This window comes from Pinus tabuliformis, chromosome 6 (assembly GCF_031772625.1).
Source record: "Pinus tabuliformis cultivar Carrire ecotype Pingquan chromosome 6, CPIR1, whole genome shotgun sequence".
In the NCBI taxonomy this organism is placed as follows: Eukaryota; Viridiplantae; Streptophyta; class Pinopsida; order Pinales; family Pinaceae; genus Pinus; species Pinus tabuliformis.
In genome coordinates, this window is record NC_142292.1 from 201,035,002 (window position 1) to 201,060,141 (window position 25,140).

Consider the following 25,140-nt stretch of genomic DNA (forward strand, 5'->3'; position numbering starts at 1 on the left):
AAAAAATTATTAAAAAAAATTCCATAGTACATTTTAGGTAACTTGCTTAACCCAATAATAATAATAAATAGCCAAAAATAATTTAGAATTAAAATATTAATAATAAATAAATAAAAAACATTAAATAACAAAAAAATATATATATATTTAAAACTAAAAATTAAATAATTAATAATAAATCAATTCTTATAATCCAAATCTTTAACCAAAAAAATTTAATTTAAAACGCACCATATTATATATATTTTCTTTAATATTAAATAAAAATTTCTAACACATTGAAACTTTGTATATTTCAATGATATTTATAACCAACATGAAATTCATTGTTGTTAGCCATAAAAACATACCAAATGGCTATTAAAGGCCATACCCACCATTTGAAGCATTGCCTAAAATAGTCCAAAAGAGGGAGATGCAATTTATTTAGTAAAACGGCTCCCCTTATCACGGGGCACCTTTCCTTTATTTCTCAATTTCCCCTTTTCAAGAAAGAATACAAAATGACATTCGAACCTGCAAAAAAAATAACCAGTACTCATCGAATAATTTCCCCTTACCGGGTTTTCCTTTCCCTCTCTGCACCGCAAATTCACGCTCTGATACAGAGACGTCGATCCAATCCAATTCAGTATAAATCGACTTAAACTCCAACGCTGGTCAATCAGTTTCGGGTTCGATTCGCATGGGCCATTGTTAAACCCAACCCGCCAAATGCGTGACCGAGAAGAAGAAATGGCGGGGACAGACGAGGCTGCGTCGAATGCCCTGTGTGATCACATAAGAAAGCAGGGATTCGAAGGCCACCTGTTCTCAGACATAATAATTTCGTTTCTCTCCAAAGAATACCCGCTTCACAAGATCGTGCTCTCTCAGAGCTCCTATTTCTTATCATTGCTCTCCGGGCCTTGGAAAGAGAACGGGAAGCCTAAGGTCCAGCTCCAGATTGACGACCCCAACGCCACCATTCAAGGCCTCGAAATCGCCCTCGCGTACCTTTACGGCATGGCACCCCTTCTCACTGAGCAGAACGTCGTTTCCGTCCTGGCCTTGGGGTGCTTCCTGTGCCTCGACAACCTTTGCGAGCTGTGCGTGCAATTTATCGTCCAGGATTTAAGAGTGGAGACATTCGTCACTTACCAGCAATTGTCGGAGCGGCATTGCTATGGCAGACATGCAGATACCGTTCGAGATGCCTGCTGGTCTTTTCTCTGTACTCATGCCGCCAGAGAGCTTCTGCACCTCTTGCCCAAGTTATCTCTACAGGTGATTATTTTCAATTGAAATTTTAAATAATTGTATGCCCTATTTATTAGGTTTAGTTTGTATTAGTCTTATTATATTTTTTTAGGTAAATTTTTGGTACATTTGAAATAGGCAATTTTCATTTATTAGTTTCTGAATGAATCTTTTCCCTGCGTTTAGTGCATCTCTGCAAATTAATTTTAGATAATTATGATTAATTTGTATTTCAAAAATCAAGAGTCTCTTAAAAGATCCATGCCTAAGTCACCTAGTTTGTGCTCAGTGCAACAAAATTCTGTAAAACAGTCGTCAGTGCAGAAAATGAAGATTGATGAAATTTGCCATTGATTCCTGTAAAACGACTCCTTTTCATTGCGGGGGATTACATTACGCCGGTGTAATCTGCGCCTTAGCATATAAGTTATAACAGATGGGGTCAAACCTGGTATTTAATGAGGTCCACATCAAATTCTTGAGTTCCAGTTCTGAAATGGCATGTCTTCTATTAAATTCTCTTAAGCTAGCTAATCTAATCATCAGTGCTGCAATTTTGACGAAATTAAAAAAAACCAAAATTGGCGAACCTAGTGACTATGGCAATAAGAAGAGAAGTTACTCTGCTATAAAGCACTGGGAACTTAGAACGTAAGTCATGTGGCCTGTATTCAAATTTGAGTTCAGCAACAATGTAGTTTGGAAAAAAATCACACCAATGCAAAAATAACACAGCTAGGATTTCCACTGAGTTTGACAAAGAGAATCAAGTGTGTCATTACATTTTAGATTAATGACAATTATATCATATAAATTCTGCTATTAAATAATATACACGAGAAACATGCCCTGAGGTTGGGGGCTGTACTGCATAACACGGACTTCCTTAGCTTTAGGTGCCATATCTGAGGGTATATATTCCACCAAATTCACAGGGGCTTGAACCTGCTACATCTCTTTTTGACACGGCATTTGGGTGGGGTAGGTGAAAGCGAGAAAGGCATCCTGGCAGACAGCTTAATATTCTGTCAACATCACCATGAATCAAGTACATGTTGGCTAGAGGATTATATTTGAATATCAGATTGCCATTCTATTAAAGACTTTTAGATTTGTGGTTATTAAATTTGCCAAATGCTCTTAGATTTGGTGCTTTTGAAAGTTTATCAAAAAAATTAATTAATGCACTCGCTAAGTTTAGAACAATGATTACTACTCGATACAGTGTGGAAGATGGGAAAAATAAGAATAAATATGCATGGTCTCAACAGTGAAACATGAAGATGGGCATTAATCAATGAACTGTGTACTCCTCACCTTTGTCGAATACCACGGAATCATTGAAAGATGAGAAGTCATTAAACTAGTCACGCTTGTGAGAGAAATGACGTGATGCACCAGAGTCAATGTACCAGGCAGAAGACGGGGCATGATCTGAGGACCTCTTAGCCATAAAGGTGTAAAAGGCCGATTCCTTCTGCTCGGAATGTTCTACAACATTCGCTTTCTGATGAGACCCTCCTTGCTTTTTCTGTGCAAAAGCAATCCTCTGTCGGCAATCTTTCTTCATGTGGCCGAACTTGTGACAGTAATTACACTGCACATTTTTCTTCTTAGTAGGTTCAGAAGGCTGAGAAGAACCTTTCTGCTGAAAGGACTGAGAGAACTGATATTTGGCAGCAAAAGCATTTTTTGAGGAGGCTGATGAAGCACCACTACCAAATTGCTGTTTCCAACGATCCTGCTGCAGGAGTTTGGTGCATAACTCCGGAAACTTCAGATCAACATTAGTGGAGGTAATGTTGAGTGTTTCTATGAAGTGCTCATAAGGTTTTGGTAGAATTTTCAGAGTGATGACTACCATATCTTCTTCCTCCATGGTCCTACCAATGGCTTCGAGCTGATCTCGAATGTCTTTAATCTTGTTAAGATGTTCCTGTAAAGACATATGTTTGTCCATCATGATGGAGAACAACTGATTCTTTAGAAAGAAAGCTCTGCTCTTGTCGGATGTCTCGTGCAATTCCTTCAAATGTTGCCAGATTTCAGCAGCTATCTTGCCGGAAGGAATTTGTGGTAACTGATCATCAGTCACAGAGAGTTTGAGAAGCATAACAACCTCTCGATTTCGATCATCAAACTTATCTTGATCTGCACCAGGTGTACCAGGACTGAGCTCTTTGCCCAAAACGAGCTGGTCAAGACGCCTATATTAAAAAATGGTCAACATTTTCTGTTTCCAGATGTTATAATTGGAGCCATTAAAGCACTCACTGCCTTCCAACATCAAGTTGGTTAGCGAGGCCATTTGCACGTTTCCCAAGACACATAAAACAACAAAGGAGTTTGGCACGGATTTCAATGCAGATGCTAGCTGATCCAGACAAAATCTGACAAGTGCTGGTGCAATATGAAATAGAACCAGAAATCGTTCTGAGAAGCTTAGGCAGGGAGAAACTTGGAGGATAATTGCATGCCCAGAAACTAACGTGTATGCAAAAAAATCTATGTTTTTTGAAGAACCAAAAACATATACTGAGAGAGATTGATACGGGCAGGCGTGGGCAAAATTTTTGAAAGTCAGAGCTACCAGAATTGTCAGGGGCAAATTGGGAGCGATACCAGACGTAATTGAGAGCAGCGAGACCAATCCCTCGCAAAAACCCGACCAACGATCGAATTACGGCAATGGCAGACGTCCAATTATATTGACATTTCCGGCCGCTGCAAAAACAGGCACCGACTGCACGTGTAATCCGAGACTTATCCTCTCGGCATCGCGAGCCGCCTTGTCCAAGTGCAAGAGATACTGATTCCTCGGATGATAAATCGCCCGCAGGAGCCTCTTGACCCTCTCTCCGTCGCCGTCAGATCCCGATATCAAATACGCTAGTCTGGACGCAGCAGGTATCCCATCCACGCTGGATTCGAATTTGAATATGAGCTTGCGCGGCGGCACCTCCGGGCGGCGGGAGTACTACGTGGGTCACAAGGGCAACGCCAAAACTCCAAGCAGAATCCGACCTCGAAGCAACAGGCACCAACGACAGCTGTCTCACTAGCAGCAGCAGCAGATCGAGGTTTTCTGGGCCAACCAGATGCAGGAAATCGAGCACGCTGTCGATTTCAGAAATCACAGTCTCCTTCTCGCGAGAATCAAGACGATAATGAAGTCAGACGACGAGAATGTCAGGATGATATCTGCGGAGGCTCCCGTGGTGTTTGCCAAGGCCTGCGAGATGTTCATCAATGAGCTTACTCTCAGGGCCTGGATTCACACTGAAGAAAACAAGAGACGAACCCTGCAGAAGAATGATATTGTTGACGCACACATGAAGCTCGAAGCCCAACTTGCTTCGAATCCCAAATCGCAAACTAACTCGCACCTGTCGAACTCCAGCGGAAAACAAACGCGACGCCCAATTAAAACGCACACATGAAGCTCGAAGCCCAACCTGCTTCGAATCCCAAATCGCAAACTAACTCGCACCTGTCGAACTCCAGCAGAAAACAAACCCAATTAAAAAAAACTGCGGCTCAGAAATTGTGACGCCCAGTAAAAAAAATAATTCAGACTCCTAGAGAGCAATTTCGAAATGAAGCACGAAATTTTTCAAACAATGAAAAATTATTTCGAAAAAATACTTGAGCTCTGATACCATAATCAATGAATGAATTGAATTGATTTACAATGAGCAATGAAGCTCAATAAATAATACAAATGTATTTACAGAAACAACAAGTTTCTACTAAGAAATAGAAACAACAAGTTTCTAATAAGAAACTGCTAATAAGATCACAGACGATCTTATCCGAATAAAATACATAAATGAGCATTAAACACTAAAATAGCATTATTCTAATAGGCATCACAAAAAATACCATGGTAAGAGAAGATGCAGAACATGCATTCCTGTGGTTGTGCTCAGTTTACAAGAATATAATGATTGAAAGTGTTCTTTTTTAACTCAATCGATCAACTTTTCTCCGCGCGTGCTTTGAAAATTCATAGCAGAAATCCTGAAGTGCACATCGAAGATATTGAAGGACCAATTTCCTTTTATAGCCCTATCATCATGGGCCTAAATGATGTTAAATGACACCAAAAAACAATTCGAAAGGACTTCCACAATAATTTAAGTGAGTTTCTATGCTAACATAATAATTTTAGATTCATCTATCATAAATCGTTGCTTGTATCTGAGGGTTTTGGACCTGAGTCTCCCTGCATGTTAGAATCAACGATAGACAACTGGATCATGACCCACTTTACTATTCTTGTCTATCACTATCAGTGCTGGTTTTTATTTTCATTTTCTAAAAGGTTGCTAGAGCATCCTTTCATTGCAAGCTACGAACTCTTAAATCATCTGAATTGACAATACAAAAACATTACCCATCACTGTTTCTCCTTAGATTAATTGATTATTGCTTGGATCTTGTGAGGAACTTGACATGGTTTGATTGGATGACTTTGGAGGCTTTCTTGGCAATTGAAATAGGTTTATAGGCATTGAGGATCTACATTCAAATGTTTAATCTACCCATGCAAATGTGTTTGAGTCCAAGAATTGCCCATAAATGAGTTCCATCATTCATGGTCACGTTCCATGCATTTCAAGAAATTAAAAAGTCCCAAAACTTATAAAATTGGTTATAATCCTTTGATAAATGAGGGAGTCCCAAGATCATTTCCTTTGATCTAGTACTGAAGTGCTTCTGAGTTTATTCGTTCATAACTCTTGTGGGTCCAAATATTCCTCGTGTCTCGTTTATTTCAAAATTTCTATGTCAACTAATAAATTTATCTTCTGTTGAGTTTTGTTGATGGTCATTTAATACATTGACAACCATTTAAATTTCTAAGATTATTATTGAGTAAATTGACAACCATATAGACTTCTAAGATGGTGTCCTTGGCGCATAACCTCTAACCAATCACATAAGTTGTGAACTATATGCAGTTCCTGCTTTAGTATCGATACATGCTTCTAAACCAGTGCTGCCACAGAGCAGAGCAAATCAGGGAGTGGTCCTTTTCCAAAAAATCTTGGAAGTGAAACATTCTCAAGAATATTCATATATGGTTCTATATAAAGGTACACAATGCCCCATTAGTTGTAGAAAATCTGAAAACATAGATTTGAGGAAAGAAGTTAGAAATATCATCCGTAGTATATTAGAGCATCAAACATTTAATACAAATCTGAAGACTTTGTAACTGATAAGTACTAGTTTTAGAAGTGAGAAAAAACAATATCAGATATCATGAAGTAAAGTTAAACCAGATAAAATCAACCATCTAGCAGTTACAAAGTTATAAACCAGATATTATGAAGTAGAATGTGAAATGATATTAGGAAGTAGAATATGAAATGAAATAGCCTAATAGGCCGTCATGACCAAGAGTTATAACATGCATAGAATAATTCTTACAGAACAGACCATGTGTGTATTTACAAAATATATACTGGAAACTGACGTTTGAAACAATAACCCAAGTTGAAGTCTATGAAAAGTGAAGAAATGAAAAAATATCAATTCTATTATCTACTGTTTTTTTTTCTTGCGAAAAACAATTTCTGTGCTAATTTTGTTTTGGTACCTGCTTTGTTGTCTTGTTTCCTTGTAATTCTCCGCATTATCAGTTATCATTTGAATGCGCCAATATCTGCTATGGTTTATATCAACAGCTCCCATCCACTGCAGAGTTGTCATGGGCTGCAAGGAAGATTGTATTAGTGCCTAACAGACCAAGAATACTGTTCAGTGACAAATTTTGAACATTTGCCTAGCCATCAAATATGATGGATATCCCATATTTGACCTGAGATTTTGTAAACCATCTCAGAGCTCTTTGGATTCTGTTTTTTCCTTGTGTAACAACACGGTTCTAGCTTTCTCATGCCTATTAGCTTTTGGGGTTGCACCAAAAGTGTCTTCACCTTGATAGAAGAGCACTAGGTCTTCTAGCCTCTTGCAATGCTTCATGGACATATGGATGCCTTGGTTTGGGTGGTTGCTTGACCTTGATTAAAGGGCTAACATGGCACCTTTACTAGAAGGTTGTTGTTGTTGATTAACATGTTGATTGCACACGATGGCGGAGTTGAATCCTCGATCAAGGGAGGTACCTATCTAAGAGGAGGAACATTGGCATTTGGGGGAGGGTACTTAGGCCTTTGAGCTTGGGACCATGTGGCACACAATGGAGGTTGGACACTTGACTTGAGGATGCTTGGGTTGAGGAGCATACTTCATGGGTGTTGGTGATGGATGTTTGGGAGGAGCATTGGAGCTTTATGACGACATTGGCATACATGAAAGTGGCAGTGGGCACATGAGAGGGCATGTGGCACAATGTTAGAGGAGCTTATTGCATGAGGACACTTGGATAGTGCACCACCTTGGATGAGGGGCGTTGAGCCCAAGATAGTGACTTTGGAGGGTGTTTCACTTTGGGTTGGATAAACCCTAGTTTGACATGTGCATCCTTACATTGTAGAGCATTGTATGTGGGGTTGTCTTGTTGGTTACTTGTATGGACACATGTCCTCATTTTATCTTAGCCTCCCTCACCTACTTGTATATATAGGGGAGTTGAGAGCTCTTGTATTGATTTGTTATTACTGTGCTCTTCTTTGTACTTGTTGTGGAGACAAGAGAGTTCGTGAAGTTCTACGAGAAGACAAGGGGAAAGAGCGACATCTTGTATGTTCTTGAAGAGATTGCTCTTGTGTGATGCCAGGGTTTGCTCTTGTGATGTCTAGGTTTTGTGCTATACATGTAAATCATAGAGAAGAACACGATGTTGAAGATGATTATGGTTCTTATGGCTCTTGTTGTAGCTCTACGGTTTCTAACATACTGGAAGACATGGAAGTCTTGAGTGGGAGATAAAATTCTACTTTCTCCATATGAAGTTAGATAAGGTCGGAACCACTCTCAAACATTCCAAAACAATTAATGGTAATGTTGAAAATTTAAATAAAAGGATAGAAAGGAAAGATAAAGGAAATGTCAACTTACACATTACCATCAATTCCTAGCATTGCTAAAGTTGAGTTAGGTTTTTTTGTTTAGGTTTAGGGTTTAGGAGATATGCTTTTACTGCATGACTGGTTCAAGATGGGAATTGTATCAGTTTGGTACTATACTAGTACGAATTGGTCCATTGGTTTGCTTTGGTGCTGGTTTGACCCTTGGACCTATCCAATTGGTCAGTTTGACCGCTTCTAGTTTAAATTGAGCCGGTTTTTTAAAACTATGACAAGGAGTATATGAGGCTTTAGTAACATTAGGGGATGGGGCAAATGAGGATTGGTTGAATGGTCTAGATGTGGAAGTGCTATGGTCATTGCATTTGAATCAGTCTTTTTCTCACATCACACTTCCCATACATTCTTCATGCTTCTTCCTTGATGTATTTTGTTCTTTCTTGTGTTATTGCATTCAATTTTTTTCTTTTTCACTTTGGAACCCCCTTCTCATACATTCTTTGTTCTTCTTGCTTGATTTATTTTCCACTTTTCGTGTTTGATACATTAGGGCAACTTATTATTACTTGAATCTTGATACATGGCCATGGCCAAGAGAGACAGTGCCTCATACAGGAATATGAAATAGTTTAAGGTATGTTTGGTTACATCCCATAGTTACATAAAATTTTAGTTTTTCTAACCCCTAGATGTAGAAGTGCCACGGGCATCGTATTCAAATTTGTCTTTTTTCATGTAGGACCCCCTTCTCAAACAATCTTCATGCTTATATCTTGATGTATTTTGCTTTTTGTGTTTGATGCATTAGGGCAACTCTTTATCACTTGAATCCTTGTACCTGGTTATGGCCCACAAAGATGCTGCCTCATACAGTAATATGACATAGTTTAAGGTTTGTTTTGTTTACATCCCATGGTTGCATAAAAATTTAGTTTTTTCTGCTCTTTAGATGTGGAAGTGTCATGGATTTTGTTAAAATTGGCAACTAGGGCCAAACTCCACATGGGTCATCTTGTTTATGACAGCTGGTATTTTTCTTGGTTCCCTCTCTCCGAAAGGTGTAGGATTGATCTAGAGATCATCCATTCTGACATGTACAAATGAAGTTATGAATTTATTTTGATTATGGACAAATTGTCAAGGTCGGCCAGCAAACTCATGTAGGCTCAAAATCCCAACAATCACGTCTATTCATCCTCAACATTTGCTATAGATACATGATGCCTCATCCACACGTGCGAAGGAAAGGACAATTTTTTGTTTCAGTGTTGACCAAGTTTGACCGAATTTCAGAGGCTGTTTTTGGGGTGCATTGACCATCTTTGACTGCAATTTTTGGTGGAGAAATTTTGTCCCAGCAGGCTGCATTTTTGGGCACAGAAATCAAGGCAATCCATTGACTTTGATGTTGAAATTTGGTACCGGAGGACAGGTGGTTCCCTTAGGCTTTGATCTTTGGCCTAGGGAAAAGTGTCCAAAAGAATTTAATTTTTCTCCTAAAGTGACTTTGTAATTTTTTATAAAGTTAAATCTAATTTAAAAGTGACTTTAAGTGATAAAGTTACTAAGTCTCATTTTAAAGTGACTTTTATAAAGTCAATGAAAAATTAGAAAAGAAAAGTGACTCTGGAAATAAATGACTAAGTGGGTCTTTATTAAAGTGAGGTGAATTAAAAAAAGATAAAAAGTGAGATTTAAATGAGCATTTAATCTCAGCCTTAGATCTCAATCTATTTCAGCCATTGGATTTAGGGATCACCCAAAAGTCACTTGGATCACCCAAAAGTCACTTGGGGTTAGATTAAAGGAGGAAAATGAGGAAAAGGTCATTAATTCTTTCATGAGCAGATTGGGAGAAGGAGAGCAAGAGAGCAAGAGAAATTTCTGAGCAGGGAGGAGAAGGAGACAACAGCTTGGCACACATTCCAAGGCAGCAGTTGAACAGATTTGTACAGCTGGTTCAGCACACAGTGAAAGGCAGATTTTGGCATGATTTTCGAGGAGTGGTTTGCACAAAAATTGAGGAGCAGTTTGCTGATTTTTCTACATGAAAATCGAGGAGGCCGTACAACATTTATTGCTGTCCTGTTTGCTATAATTTCCAATTTGCTGTGAGGCATGGGAAAAGAGATAAGTTGTAAATTTGTTTGCTGATTTTTTGCTGAATATTTTTCACTGTAAAAAGGCAATTTTCAGAAATAAAGAAGAGCTCTCAAACTGGTTTTCCCCAAGAGTTGTAGGGGGTTTTTCCAGGGTCACATTGACCAAAAATCTCAGTGTTTAAATGTGTTTTAATGGCTGTTTATTACTGCTGATTTTTATTTCTGCAATTTCCAGCATTTTGTAAAATTTCCAGAATTTGTGTTTTCAGCAAATTTATTTTTTCCAGCTTGTTAAATGTATGGTTATGGGAAATGGCATTTAACTATATGGGAGAAATAAGGAGAAACTGAAAACCGGGGTGGGAAAACATAAATTTCTACATGGTATCAGAGCTTGAGTGCTGAAGGACAGTTTGGGACAGCAAAAGGAAAAATTACAGTTGCTGATTTTTCACTCAGAAAATTCCAGCAAGCTGATTTTTTCATAAACAACAGTTTACCTTTATTACAATAGTGCTATTTTTCAGTTATAGGACAGCAGGATGTCATTGGGATTGAGGGTGGAGGATAGGTTGGATGGGCATACAAATTACAACGTTTGGAAGGAGAGAATGCAAAGTATCTTTGAGGAGGCAGAAGTCTGGGATATCATGGTGCATACCACACAGAACCCTGTTGTTGTGCCTACTGATGCTACTCAGTTGACAGCTTATAATAAAAAGAACAACAAGGGTAAGAGGCTGATTCTAGACGGAATCAAAGACCATTGCATTCCTCATGTGAGAGGAAAGAGCAATGCCCATGAGATGTGGACAGCATTGTCCAATCTCTACCAGAGTACCAATGAGAACCGGAAGATGGTCCTGAAGGAGAAGCTGAAGAACATTAAGATGGGTAATGATAGTGCAGCTGGATATCTCACAAAGATTACTAATGTGAGAGATGAGTTGGCAGCGATTGGAGAGGCCATTCCACCCACTGAGTTGGTGCGGATTGCAGTGAATGGCCTCCCCCGTTCATGGTTGAACTTTGCTGATGGGGTTTGTGCACGTGAGACCCTTCCCACATGGGAGAAGTTTTGGGATGATTGCATTCAGACAGAGATCAGGAAAGGTCAGCTTGGGGCAGCCAAGCCAGTTGAACAGGATGAGGATGTAACACTGGTGGTAGGAGGCAAGAAAGGCAAAGGGAAGAAGCAGGCTTCCACAAGCAGTGGTGGGGGCAAAGGCAAAGGTAAAGGTAAACAGGGGAACACACAGAAGGACTATTCCAAGGTGAAGTGTTGGAATTGTCAAAAGATGGGACACTATTTAGTTGTGTGTCCGGAGAAGAAGAAGAAGGGGAAGAACCAGGACGTGGCAGCTTCAACAGAGATTAAGGACTTTGCAGGTCGTTTTGACCGGGAGTTTGCGTTCACTACGTGTGAGTCCTCTAGTGCAAGATCACCTGCCACACAAGTTCAGAGGGAGCATGCTTTTCCCTCGATTAGCGGAGCATCTTCAGGTATCTGGTATGTGGACAGTGGGGCTTCACGTCACATGACAGGAGTCCGTGAGTACTTCTCAGAGCTTTCAGAGAGTGGCACTGATATAGAGGTAGTACTCGATGATGACAGAGTTGTTAGAGCAGTCGGGGTGGGGATACTGACATTTCAGAGGGAGTCCAAACCTCCCTTGAAAGTGTCAGATGTTCTTTATGTGCCAGGGATGAGGAAGAACCTCATATCCGTCTCAGCTTTGGAGGACAAAGGATATGAGGTACTGTTCAGGGGAGGACAGGTGTTGATGTATCCCAGGGGCACTCCAGCTGATTCAGCTAGAGTGATAGGTGTACGCCATGCAAAGGTGTACGCGTTTGCATTCCAGCCCTTTTTGGCATTGAGTTGTAGTACCGACAATAGAGCTAGCAGTTCTGAGCTGTGTGAGATTTGGCACCGCAGGATGGGACATATGTATCATGGAGCCTTGAGGACATTGCGGGAGATCACTACAGGTGTGCCAGATTTCAATACTGATCACTTTGATACTTGCAGAGGTTGTGCAATGGGCAAATTTGCCAAATCCCCTTTTCCCAGCAGTGACAGCAGAGCGACTGGGATACTTGATTTGATTCATTCTGATGTGAGCGGTCGGATGTCTCATGTTTCCTTGAGTGGATATGAGTACTATGTTTTATTCATTGATGATCACTCCAAGACGACCTGGATTTATTTCTTGAAGACCAAGAGTGAGGTCTTCAAGCGTTTTCAGGAGTTCAGAGCTCTTGTGGAGACACAGATAGGTCGGAAGATCAAGTCCTTGAGGTCGGACAATGGAGGAGAGTACACCCTTGGAGAGTTTGTTGATTATTGTGCGGAGGCAGGCATTAGGAGGGAGTTCACTGTTCCTTACAACCCCCAGCAGAACGGGGTTGCGGAGAGGAAGAACAGATCCATCATAGGGGCTGCCAAAGCCATGTTACATGATCAGGGGTTGCCATTGTTCTTGTGGGCAGAGGCCTGCAACACAGCTGTTTACTTGCAGAACAGGAGTCCGCATCGTGCCTTGGGGCACATGACTCCGGAGGAGGCTTTCTCTGGGAAGAAGCTTGATATTGGTCATCTTCATATCTTTGGATGCATTACATACTCCTATATACCCAAGGAGAAGAGGACCAAACTAGAGCCCACCGCAGAGAAGGGTATCTTTGTGGGCTACAGTGAGACCTCAAAGGCCTTTCGGATTTACATTCCTGCACAGAGGAGAGTTGTTGTCAGACGGGATGTGAAGTTCAAGGAGGACAGGGCCTTTAGGAGGTCACGGGAGTTAGAGTATCTGGATCAGCCAGACCCTCAACAGCAGTTGAGTCAGTCGCAGGGATCCAGTGGGCAGGGATCAGGAGGATCCGGAGGTACATCTATGAGGATGTCAGGTCCGTCAGTGAGCAGTGGCTCGCCGAGCCAGAGGGGTGGTGCTCCGGGCAGCATGCAGAGCAGTTCACAGAGCAGTTCACTAGGGAGTCCACTGATGGACAGTTCACACGGTACCTCAGCTTCTACAGGTTCAGGTGCAGGCAGGAGGACAGCAGACAGACAGTTAGGAGTTCAGGCTCCTGATGATGATGAGGAGGAGTTTCATTCTCTGGTGGGAGAAGTGTGCTTAGGGAAGAGGAAGCCCAAGTGGCTTCAGGACACCTTGAGAGATGCCACATCTGTTGCTGAGTTGAAGAGGCCGGTCAGAGAGAGTAGACCACCTGAGAGGTTTTGTAGCTATATGGCGATGGTTACCAACATCCTTGACTCTGAGCCTTCTAGCTATGAGGAGGCAGCTAGCCAGCAGGTCTGGAGAGAGGCCACGCAAGAGGAGTATTCTTCTATCATGAAGAATGATATTTGGGAGGTGGTGCCGAGGCCTGAGGGCAAATCCGTGGTTACTTCCAAATGGCTTTACAAGGTAAAGCATGCTGCAGATGGTAGCATTGAGAAATTCAAAGCGAGGTTTGTGGCTAGAGGGTTCTCCCAGGTATTGGGAGTTGATTATGAGGAGACCTTCGCTCCCGTGGCTCGATATACTTCGATCCGCTCCATTATATCGATAGCAGCAGAGATGGGTTGGAAGATCCACCAGATGGATGTGAAGACCACATTTCTCAATGGCTTCATACAGGAGGAGGTGTACATTGAGTAGCCACAGGGCTTTGAGGTGCATGTGAAGGAGTCCCATGTGTGCAGACTGAAGAAGGCCCTTTATGGCCTGAAGCAAGCTCCCAGAGCTTGGTACTCCAGGATAGATACATACTTGCAGGGGATGGGTTTCACAAAGAGTGAGGCAGATCCGAACCTTTACTTTATTGTGATAGGTGAGGAGCCTCTCATTCTGGTGCTGTATGTGGATGACTTGGTCATTACAGGTGCAGAGAGACTCATAGAGCACTGCAAGAGAGATTTTGCGACAGAGTTTGAGATGAAGGACATCGGCTTGATGCATTACTTTTTGGGTTTGGAGGTGTGGCAGGAGGAGGGGCATTTCTTCCTGGGGCAAGGGAAGTATATTGTGGACATCCTTAGTAGATTCCACATGGAGGATTGTAGACCCATGTCGACACCGATGATCACCAACTAGAAGAAGCTTCATGCTTCGGATTCCGAGTTGGTGGATCCCACATTGGACAGGCAGTTGATTGGTTCCTTGATGTATTTGGTCAACACTAGACCAGATATCTGTTTTGCAGTCAACACGATGAGTCAGTTTATGTGTGAGCCTAGGAAGGTTCACTGGGTGGTTGCAAAACACATTTTGCGGTACTTGCAGGGGACAGTGGATTATGGTCTGGACTATAGGTAGGGAGATGGAGTGAGATTGGCAGGATACACTGATTCTGATTGGGCAGGTTGTGCTTCTGATAGGAAGAGCACTTCAGGGTGCTGTTTTGGGTTGGGTTCAGCAGTAGTGTCATGGTTCAGCCGGAAGCAGCAGTCAGTAGCACTGAGTTCAGCGGAAGCAGAGTATATGGCAGCCAGTCTAGCTAGTTGTGAGGCTGTCTGGCTTCGCAAGATGTTGTTTGGCTTATTTGGTCAGCCGTTGAGACCTTAAGTGATTTACTGTGATAATCAGAGTTGCATTAAACTCACGGAGAATCCAGTATTTCATGACAGGTCAAAGCATATCGGGATCAGATATCATTTCATCAGAGACTATGTTCAGAAGGGAGCTGTGAAGCTTGAGTATATTTCCACTGATGAGCAGGTTGCAGATATTCTTACCAAAGCCTTACCACGGGGCAAGCATGTCTACTTCAGAGACAAGATGGGTGTGGTGAGGAACACCTTCCTCGGTAAGAGGGAGTGTTGAAATTTGGTACCGGAGGACAGGTGGTTCCCTTAGGCTTTGATCTTTGGCCTAGGGAAAAGTGTCCAAAAGAATTTAATTTTTCTCCTAAAGTGACTTTGTAATTTTTTTATAAAGTTAAATCTAATTTAAAAGTGACTTTAAGTGATAAAGTTACTAAGTCTAATTTTAAAGTGACTTTTTTAAAGTCAATGAAAAATTAGAAAAGAAAAGTGACTTTGGAAATAAATGACTAAGTGGGTCTTTATTAAAGTGAGGTGAATTAAAAAAAATAAAAAGTGAGATTTAAATGAGCATTTAATCTCAGCCTTAGATCTCAATCTATTTCAGCCATTGGATTTAGGGATCACCCAAAAGTCACTTGGATCACCCAAAAGTCACTAGGGTTAGATTAAAGGAGGAAAAGTTCATTAATTCTTTCATGAGCAGATTGGGAGAAGGAGAGCAAGAGAGCAAGAGAGATTTCTGAGCAGGGAGGAGAAGGAGACAGCAGCTTGGCACACATTCCAAGACAGCAGTTGAACAGATTTGTATAGCTGGTTCAGCACACAGTGAAAGGCAGATTTTGGCACGATTTTCGAGGAGCGGTTTGCACAAAAATCAAGGAGCAGTTTGCCGATTTTTCTGCACGAAAATTGAGGAGGCCGTACAACATTTATTGCTGTCCTGTTTGCTGTAATTTCCAGTTTGCTGTGAGGCATGGGAAAAGAGATAAGTTGTAAATTTGCTTGCTGATTTTTTGCCGAATATTTCTCACTGTAAAAAGGCAATTTTCAGAAATAAAGAAAAGCTCTCAAACTGGTTTTCCCCAAGAGTTGTAGGGGGTTTTTTCAGGGTCACATTGACAAAAAATCTCAGTGTTTAAATGTGTTTTAATAGCTGTTTATTACTGCTGATTTTTATTTCTACAATTTCCAACATTCTGTAAAATTTCCAGAATTTGTGTTTTCAGCAAATTTATTTTTTCCAGCTTGTTAAATGTATGGTTATGGGAAAGGGCATTTAACTATATGGGAGAAATAGGGAGAAACTGAAAACCGGGGTGGGAAAACAGAAATTTCTACATTTGACCAGCGTTGACTGTGGCGAGGGACTGTTTGATCAGATTTTGACTGGGCTGATTTCGGACTGTTTTGAGGGCTGATTCATCTTGCTGTTTGGAGGCTGAAGTTGACCAAATTGTTGAGGGTCAAATCTGCCCTGTTGACCAGTGTTGACTTTTCTGGTTAGGGCTCTTTTGCTGCTGTTATAAATTATCAGATTTGTAAATTGTACTATCTCTCTCTGCTGAACTATTGAAGACTATAAGAAGAATTGATGAAGGGTTTTCCCCATTGGGGTTTGTCCTTGGCTGGTGCCACATCTTGTCTTGGCTTGTCTTCTACTGTTTATGTTTATGTTCTATCTGCATTCTACTATCATGTTGATGTGATTGCTAAACTGGATATTGATATTGGGCTACTAAAGAAATTGAAGTAAAATTGCTCTAAAGCATAGAACATACCATTGTTGTCTAAAATTAACAATTTTGCATTCAAAACTGTATTTTTTCACTCAAAACCCCCTTCCCATACATTCTTTGTGCTATATGGAGTTCAGAAATAAAAGATGCTCACATTGTCAATGGTGCCTTGCTAAGTTGGTGAAATATGTGCACTATTATCACCCTCACCAACTTTAAAGCATCTAAAATGACATTCCTAAGTGTGCTTGTGAAAGATTGATGGGGCTAGGTGCAAGCCCAATGCGCCCTTGGCATAATAGATGCCCCCTAGTTGCAATCTCTTAAGCGATGGGATGCTTCATAGCATATAAGAAACATGTACCACATCATACATCCCACATTGAATGGTTGTCACTCATTTGTGTTCAATGGATGTATTCCAAAAAAATTAGATCTTGACATTTAAAATTCCAATTTGGTATTAAATCCTAGAAATTAAACCGCCCTGTTTATCATGATTTGTGCGTCAAGATTGTGCATTGTAAGAGCCAAATAATGGCACTATCAAGAGTACAAACAAAAGTTTGATCAGGAGTGATATGCTTTAATACACCCACATGGAAGGACTATCAGGTAGTCTTCGTCTTTGCAAAATAATAAGGTGTGCTTTCTCTGGTGTCTAAACAAATAATAATAATAAAAAGAAGAGTGATCCTGAACATTAGCAGTGAGAGAGCATAGTTGGAATGAACGTTAGTATTGTTATAAAGTTTAAACTTTAAACACCTAATAGTTTAGAGCCATTCTTGTACCTTTGAGATAATTTGATCCCATTCATCTTGCATTGTCCCTGTGTAAGTTCTCAGATAATAGGCATACTCTTGTCTAAAAAAGGCTTTGAAATTGCTTTCCATTAGGCTTTTGGCACCCTAACACAGCTTCCTTGACATCAAATTAAGGGGTTTGAAAAATCGAATGGATAAAGAGAAAAAACAGTTGGTAGATGTCACCACTTGGTTGCAGATCTTATTAGATGAAGCTATAGGAAGATTTGAAGATTGAGAAAAATTACAAGCGGCAAGCCTTTTGTTGTCTATGGCAGGTCATCAAGCTCGTTGCAGAAACAAGGGATATATCATGTGGAATAGGGCATTGGTTTTAAATTTTTCATCACTGCATAACATCGTTTCCAGCAGTGGGACATCCACGTTAACAGGCAATGTCAAGAAAATAATCACAATTGGCACTAACAATATCTCTCGTTGTCCACTATTGAAAAGGGGTTGTGGGGCCTACTGCCAGATGTGGACATATGATTTCAAGGCATAGTCGCTACATAGGTTGTGACAAATGTCAAGAAGAGCTGCATAGATAACAATGATAGATAAAATTGCATCTTATGTGCTAGGAAAATTCAATGTTGGTTGTGTGCAAATGGGAGTTGAACAACCATATTGAATAAAAATAAGAGACACGGTTTAAAATTAAGAGCACATGTTTTCTTCATTTCTATTAATATAAAATTTGCTTTGGCTAAAATTGAAAAGGATTTTTCTCCCAGGGAAGAAAAAATATTTTTGTGGGACCTTCACACTAAGTTCATCCACTCAATCTCATGACCTTTCAAACGGAAATCTTCAGCTCATATTTCAGCATGGGGACCATTGATTTGGAATCTATGCTTATAGGCCTGAATTTTGATACAGGGCAGATGTGTGCGGAATGAGCTTTTTCTTCACCACATATGGTGGATTACTAATGGGGATAAACAGGAAGCCATAGATAATAAGAAAAGGGAAAAAATGCTTAAAAGATCTGTTAAAGCTCGAAGACTTACGCTACCCTATGTCAAATGAATTATGTGTTCTTATTCAGAAACAAATCTCCTAATACTAATGGAAACTCTTGAAAAGATATTTTCCAAACTTCATGAAGATGATCAGGGTATTCAACTCAAGAACCAACCTGCTTTGCTATGGGGAACTATTGGCCAATTGAAAATTGTTTAACACAGCTTAAGGAGTACTATTCCTTACTGCAATAATCTAATACTGAAGTCTTTGGCAAGTATCAAAACATGAAGAATGCTCACGATCTCTTGCTTAAAAAATTAATCATCAAGGACAATACTATTCAAAACTTGTGTGACCTTAATCAAAATTTTATACGAAAATTAAGTGAAATCATAAATACTAAAGGGAGAAGGAAGTAGTACCTAATACTCTGCAAAACGATACTAAATCCTCTTCCGATTCTTTCATGAGTTGAATTCTCTTGGTTTTGAGAAGCCCATTAAAGGTAATTGGTTTTAAGTTACTTCATCAAATGGGCGTTACAGGGTGTGGACTTGGTAATCAGATATGAAATTTTTGCTTTCAACCAACTCCTTCACATGATCTGCAATAATTGGACCTGCTGGAAGGCTGAAAGCATCAACCTTGCTGTCCAGATTTGAAAATTCTTCAATTTTTTCTTCACTATGATCAGGTCAGAGGCTTGAAAGCTCTTGTATAAGGATGGAAACCTTAAACTTGGTAAAGTATTTTCCTCATCAAAATCAAAACTAAAATCAGAAGAGGCATCAAAACATACATTAGCATTTTCAGGACTTGTTTCAATTCCTTTTTCAGCAGGACGATCGTAACTCTCTTGTTCTTCTTGGTTGTTTTCCTTATAGTGCAATATTGCTAAAGCAGTGTGGAAATCCCGCTCCACATAAATGATAGGTGAAGACGGATCCCTCTTCATGTGTTCTTCAAGGGCAATCCTTTCAATGAGTCTCATGGTATCATATAATAACTTTATTTGCTGGACAATAGAGCTCCATTTTTCGCAATCGTTTTGGGCCTGATGCTTAAAGAAGGCCTTCAAGAATCCTGGAAAAGAGGTAATCCCTCCTCTGTTCAACCCCTTAAACGAGCTCCTTGCCTCATCTTGGAGGCTAAACACAAAATTCTTCATCATATCACCACTTCTGATTTCTTATCATCCTGGAGGCTAAAGACAAAATTCTTCATCATATCACCACTTCTGATTTCTTATGAGGTGGATACCAAAATTTGAAAAATCCAAAGGGGCAAAAAAGACTTGGCAGTCCATGAGACATCTTTCATTTTTCCGTTGAATTTTCAGTGTAAGTGTTGAAAAAAATGTAGATCATACCTTATATTATGGTGGAGTTGCCAAGATGGGCCTGCTTCTCAAGCCTTAACAATTGTTGGATGTGCTCACCTATACGCCCAATAGAGTCTTCAAAAACTGTAAGGAACACGGGCTTTGTTCCTCCGTGGAGTCGCCATGCAAGTGTGTCGAGAAACAATCGCAAATGTCGTTGAATACTAGGCTGATTGAGCTTTACCCCGACAATTGTGCCAAAAATGTTACCCCTCAGATTGTACGTTGGAGATGGTAAAAGCTCTAACCCACATTGTACAATCCAAGTGGAACCTTAGTACGTCACTGACTGTCACTTCAGCAAACTTACTTAACCTCTTTCGGCCTGTTCGCCTCCAGCTTCGTGGGGGGTTCTCCTATTAGGATCACTAGGGCTTAACTAGAAGAGTGCAAGGTGATGTCAAAAATAGCCTTAGTGAAATAGTGTTTCGGTTTTTTAATATAAATGAAGAAAAAGGTGATGGAAGGATTTGAAGACTAGTGCTTGTATCCTTCAAGGATGATGGAGTCAAGCCTCAAGGTGAATCGAGTGGCAAAATGAGATCCTCTTAGGTCGATATTGTTGTTTAAATTCAAGGTGTGCAGTAGCACTAGAACACATTCCTTGCTAAGAGAGGGAGTGTTAGTTTTTGTATCATCGAATGTGTTCTAGCCACGAAATTTGGTGGAGAGACTAGAATACATGAGATCTCCAAAACCCAGAAATCATTTTTGGAAATTCCGCCTAGAAGTGTCTCAATTAGATTATTAACCGATTTTTAAATATTTCCTAAGTCTAAACTTAGGGAATATGGTTAATTAATCAATATTAATTGAGATAAGGTGAGAATCATCTAGAAACTCACACGGATCGATCCAAAGATGATCCTAGCCATTGATTAAGTTTTAATCTTGGCCGTTGGTGCTCCAACAATGGATTATAAGAAGAGATTGATGTGGTGATGGAGAATACACCAGTGCAGATACTCAGTTGCCCAGGCAGTTTGATTTTCTCAGTAGCAACAACTCAACAGAGAAGATAGAGCCAAAGGGTGAGTAGCAGGTGGAAGAGGAGGGCAGCAACATTCCATGAGGAAGACTTCCAGTCCCCAGAAGAGGCAAAGGAAGGAAGGCTAAAATTCTTTGAGGGCCAGCGTAAGCTCTGCGTAGATGGTAACACAGGGAGCTTAGTGCAGAGGCTAGGGAGACAATTTCGGAGGTAGATTGCCAATTGGGCATCTAAATTTTTGTACTCAGAATTGTTGCTGAAGTATAATAATAAAATCCTCAACTGCTGCACCGGTTTTCCCACATTGGGTTTTTCTGGGGACAACTGTCCAAAATAACTGTGCCAAAATTCTTGTGTGCTAGAATTTCTTAGTTTTCTGTATTTTGTTTTCTGCAGTGTTTTTTATGGTGAAAATTGCAGTTGTGATTTTATTCGTTGTTTGTCGTAGCAAATAAACTTCATAATCAAGATTTCAGTTAGAAGAATAATTTCTAGTTGCTGCAATAGATAAAAATTTCACATCTTTTGACACTTTGACTCTATGACAAACCCTAGAAGCACACAACGGGTGCTTGACATCAAGTAAAAAAATCAAGAGTACATAAGACATTATGAAGACCAAACCTAGTTACATATTTCATTAGTCTCTGCCCTGGAATGCTCAAGCCTGCTCTTCTTCATACTATACAAATTCCCACATGTGCTCCAATTCCTCTTGCAACAAGAGGATGAAGTACCCTGAGAGAGGAGCCTCATGGCTAACTGTGGTAGAGGAGGGCTTGTTTCTCGATGAGTTGCCCACCAAGAATAGGGCACATATCAAGAAATAAAGGTGATCGTGCAACATTAAAGGATATGAAGTTCAGATAGAAAAAGAGGGCAATGGTGATATCAAGCTCTTCCCGTCTCTCTTTTCTGAAAAATCTTGTCCATTGGACCAAGTGCCACTGCCTTTCTTTTTGCTGCTTGACCTACACCCCCACCAAAACTCTCAAATGGAAATTTGCTGCTACTTTTCCTCAAAAATGGAAGGCAATCCTCATTCTTGTTTTTTAGATGACGCAGCCACCCTTGCCTCACCAGCATTGGCCTCTTTTCCCATTTCTTTCCTCTTAGCTACAAACACATTTGCACATGCTCCAATCCCACAACTTGGTAAGCCCAACAAATGAGCTTTCACAAAGAAATAAGTGCTCTTGAAATGATTGTTGCAATAGTTGCATGTCCAAGAAACATTACCTCCTCCCTTCAACTCGCTGCCTGACCCTATCTTTTCATTTCCCAAGAAACATTGCCTCCTCCCTCCAAGAAACATGTCCCTATCTTTGCATTTCCTGTATAGAATTGTTCTATCTCTATTGCATCCCTTGGATTCTTTTTCATCAGTTCATCCATTTCCTGATGGACCTTTTCTGTCCCTGTTCCTTTCCCTGCCCGTTGAGTTTACACTCTAAAACATGTAAGATGCTGCCAAGTTTGGGTTTTTGCATACCTCTCTGTGCTTATTGCTGTTTGCAACCTCTATGCTTATTCTATTCATACTGCATTGGATTCATCTAATTAGGGTTCCTGATTTGGTATGCTAGAACATAGCTTTTGAAATGTTTGCATTCATTGCTTGTTGATCTATTTGTTGTTAAAAATGTTCTTCTGGGTGGACATTGACATGGTAATCTTGTTTTCTTGGCAGCATCCCTTTTCAACTTGTAATTTGCTGCATGTGAGCTTTTACAGTTTTGGTTGCAACTTGCTTCATATTCTAAAGGATCCCACATAAAATGCTGATGATGATGTATTTTGGTTATCAGTTGACAGTATCACTCTTTGTGCATTTCTTAAAAATTCTCAATATCGATTCTGATTATCTAAGTTAATTTTTGTACTCTCATTCAGCATACGACTATGTGAGGGAGAAAGGCACATCAGATGAAGTAGATATAAAGTAGTGTAGGTTATGTATTTTTTTATGTGCATTTGACCATTTTCTATAGTTTAAATGTATATTTTGCGTTGAACTATTGGCACAATCTTTTCTTTGTATTTATATTTAACTAAATCTTATAAGAGAATGTAGATTTTCAATTGCAAATGATTATTATTGAAGTTTTCTGGATGTAAACTGTGTTTATGTCTACATCTTAAACACAAATTATAAATCTTACATGTACTTTATCTTGATGCAGGTTCTGTGTCGGCTTCTGAGGTCGGATGAGATCTGGGTTCCAAATGAATCAGAAAGGCATAAGCTTGCAAAACAAGCTTTGATAGATTGGAAACTTGATCGTTTGAAGGTTATTAATACTCCTGATTCTGTAACCTCTAAGAAGCACAAATCAAAATCCGCATCAGCCCACAAATCGGTGAGGAATAAGAGTTTGAGATGTAACAGGTTTAGTTCGAAGATTAGAAGCAGCAAGAGAAAAGGTTCTCCTGTTTTTGCAAATGAGATTTCATCGCCTCCCCAGAAGGAAGTTGACTCAGAAACTGACCTCCAAAAGCTGAGACGACTGTGGGAAGATACTTCTGCTGAATCTTCATATGGATCCCCGGAAGATTTGGACATGTGTATTGATTTGTTTACTGGGGGTGGCATCATATATGCCCACATGGAAGTAGATGAGTTGTTTCTAGTGAAAAAGGAGCTTGAAGATGCGAACCTGCCCTCTGATGCAATAAATGACAGTATATGGCAAAATGCATTGTTAAATACACATGTAGTCAGACTAGGTGATAATCATTCCCGTGCAGCTTCATCTGATGATGATGACCTGGAAATGGATGATGATGAAGATGATGATGATGATGATGAAGATGATGATGACGAGGATGAGGATGAAGATGAGGTGGATTATGATGAAGAAGAAGAGTCGAGTGATAGAGAATCTGATGATTCAAGTTCAAGAAATGCTGTGAATACTGAGTCACCCAAGAGATCAAGGGTTGAAAGTCGTTCGTTGGTTTGCTTCTCATGCATGGAATTAAATAGTCCAGATACAATGGATTCAAAGAGACGGAAAACAACAAGTGGATTATCATGGGCAGCTAAGCCGGATACAGGAATGAGATTGAAAGATTTTCCACCTTTCAGATTTGGAGTGGAATTTTTCTGGAAGGACAAAAAATGGAATTTAGATCCTAAGTACAAGAGTCTTTTCTACGGGGGTTCTTTGTGGTCCATTTCTGTTACTACAGATTGTGAAAGTGGTTGGCATTTTGGTGTGAACTGCTATAGCAGGAAAAATGCCTTTGACTCTCACCCTTATTCTGATACTCGAAAGAAGGTGCGGTTTATGGCAAGGCTATACATTAAAACTTCTTCAGGCTTGTGGCGTGTTATGGGTACAGGCTTACGAAATGACACAAGGCATCCAGTTGGAATGCAATTGACACCAAAAGATATTGTCCAGGATAAGCCTTTGAGAATTTCAGCTGCAGTTCAGCTAATTGATGATTGATTTATTGTTACATTCTTACATGGTCCTTTATTTTCAAGTAATGTAACTGTGACATTTTACTGTTCCTGTGTTGATGTCAGTAATCTCTGCAATGACTAGTATTTCATTATCACTCGATGCCCCAGCAATGTTTCTTCACTAGAATGGGTTTTCTTATTTAAGGATTTCAGGATCATCAAGGGGAGGGTTTGACTGTTATGGTATGGGTGCAGCCTTTGGATTGTAAGTTGTGAAGGGTAGTGATACATAAACAATTGATAAATTTCCACCAAGACATGGAAATTGATTAGCAGTGCCTGCTTCAAAGAGAAAACATCTATTTTTTAGATTCTTATTGTATATACGTGAAAAAAGATGACGAGTAACAGTTTTTGTCTGAAACATCTCAACGAAGGGTTTTAATGGAAATTTTTCACTTCATTTTTTTCTGAAAAATTGTCATTCAAGTCCTCGTTCTCTTCTGTTCATATTTTTTGCGTTCTGTTTTGAAAGTTCATGACTGCCTTTTTGAGTATACTGGAGATTTGAAAGCGTATGTTGCAATGGAGTTGTGTCCCTTGCAGTTCCCTGTCCCTAGGGAATGAGGTAGTCCTTTTCTCCTCAAGGACAGAACCAATAAAGCTTTCGCATCCTTGGGACATTTCGAGATACCTGGGAGCCCCCTCCTCAAACTGACCCCTGCCCAAAGGAACATATTATAAAGGGAAGGGATAATACTAACTCGCTAGCCCGCAACTAATCCATTAATTTAACCAATGGCTGCCCCAATAACATTTTAGGGTTCCTACCCCTCCATTTATTGTTACGAACACATTCAGAACAAGGAGCTTGCGGGCAGCCTCAACATATTTTTTAATGTGTTGATGCATGGAAGATGAATATCGTTTTGTTTGGTCAGCATTTCAGCATTTCAA

The 25,140-nt window shown here is 40.1% G+C and overlaps 1 protein-coding gene across 1 annotated transcript; it reads left to right on the plus strand.

Moving 5' to 3' along the window:
- The first annotated feature begins 401 nt into the window (after window positions 1–401).
- Window positions 402–24,661, plus strand: LOC149258153 (uncharacterized). Its single transcript, XM_089414854.1, has 2 exons — window positions 402–1,266; window positions 22,955–24,661. The coding sequence occupies exons 1-2, from the start codon at window positions 715–717 to the stop codon at window positions 24,224–24,226; spliced, it is 1,824 nt and encodes a 607-aa protein (XP_089270980.1). The 5' UTR covers window positions 402–714; the 3' UTR covers window positions 24,227–24,661.
- The last annotated feature ends 479 nt before the right edge of the window (window positions 24,662–25,140 follow it).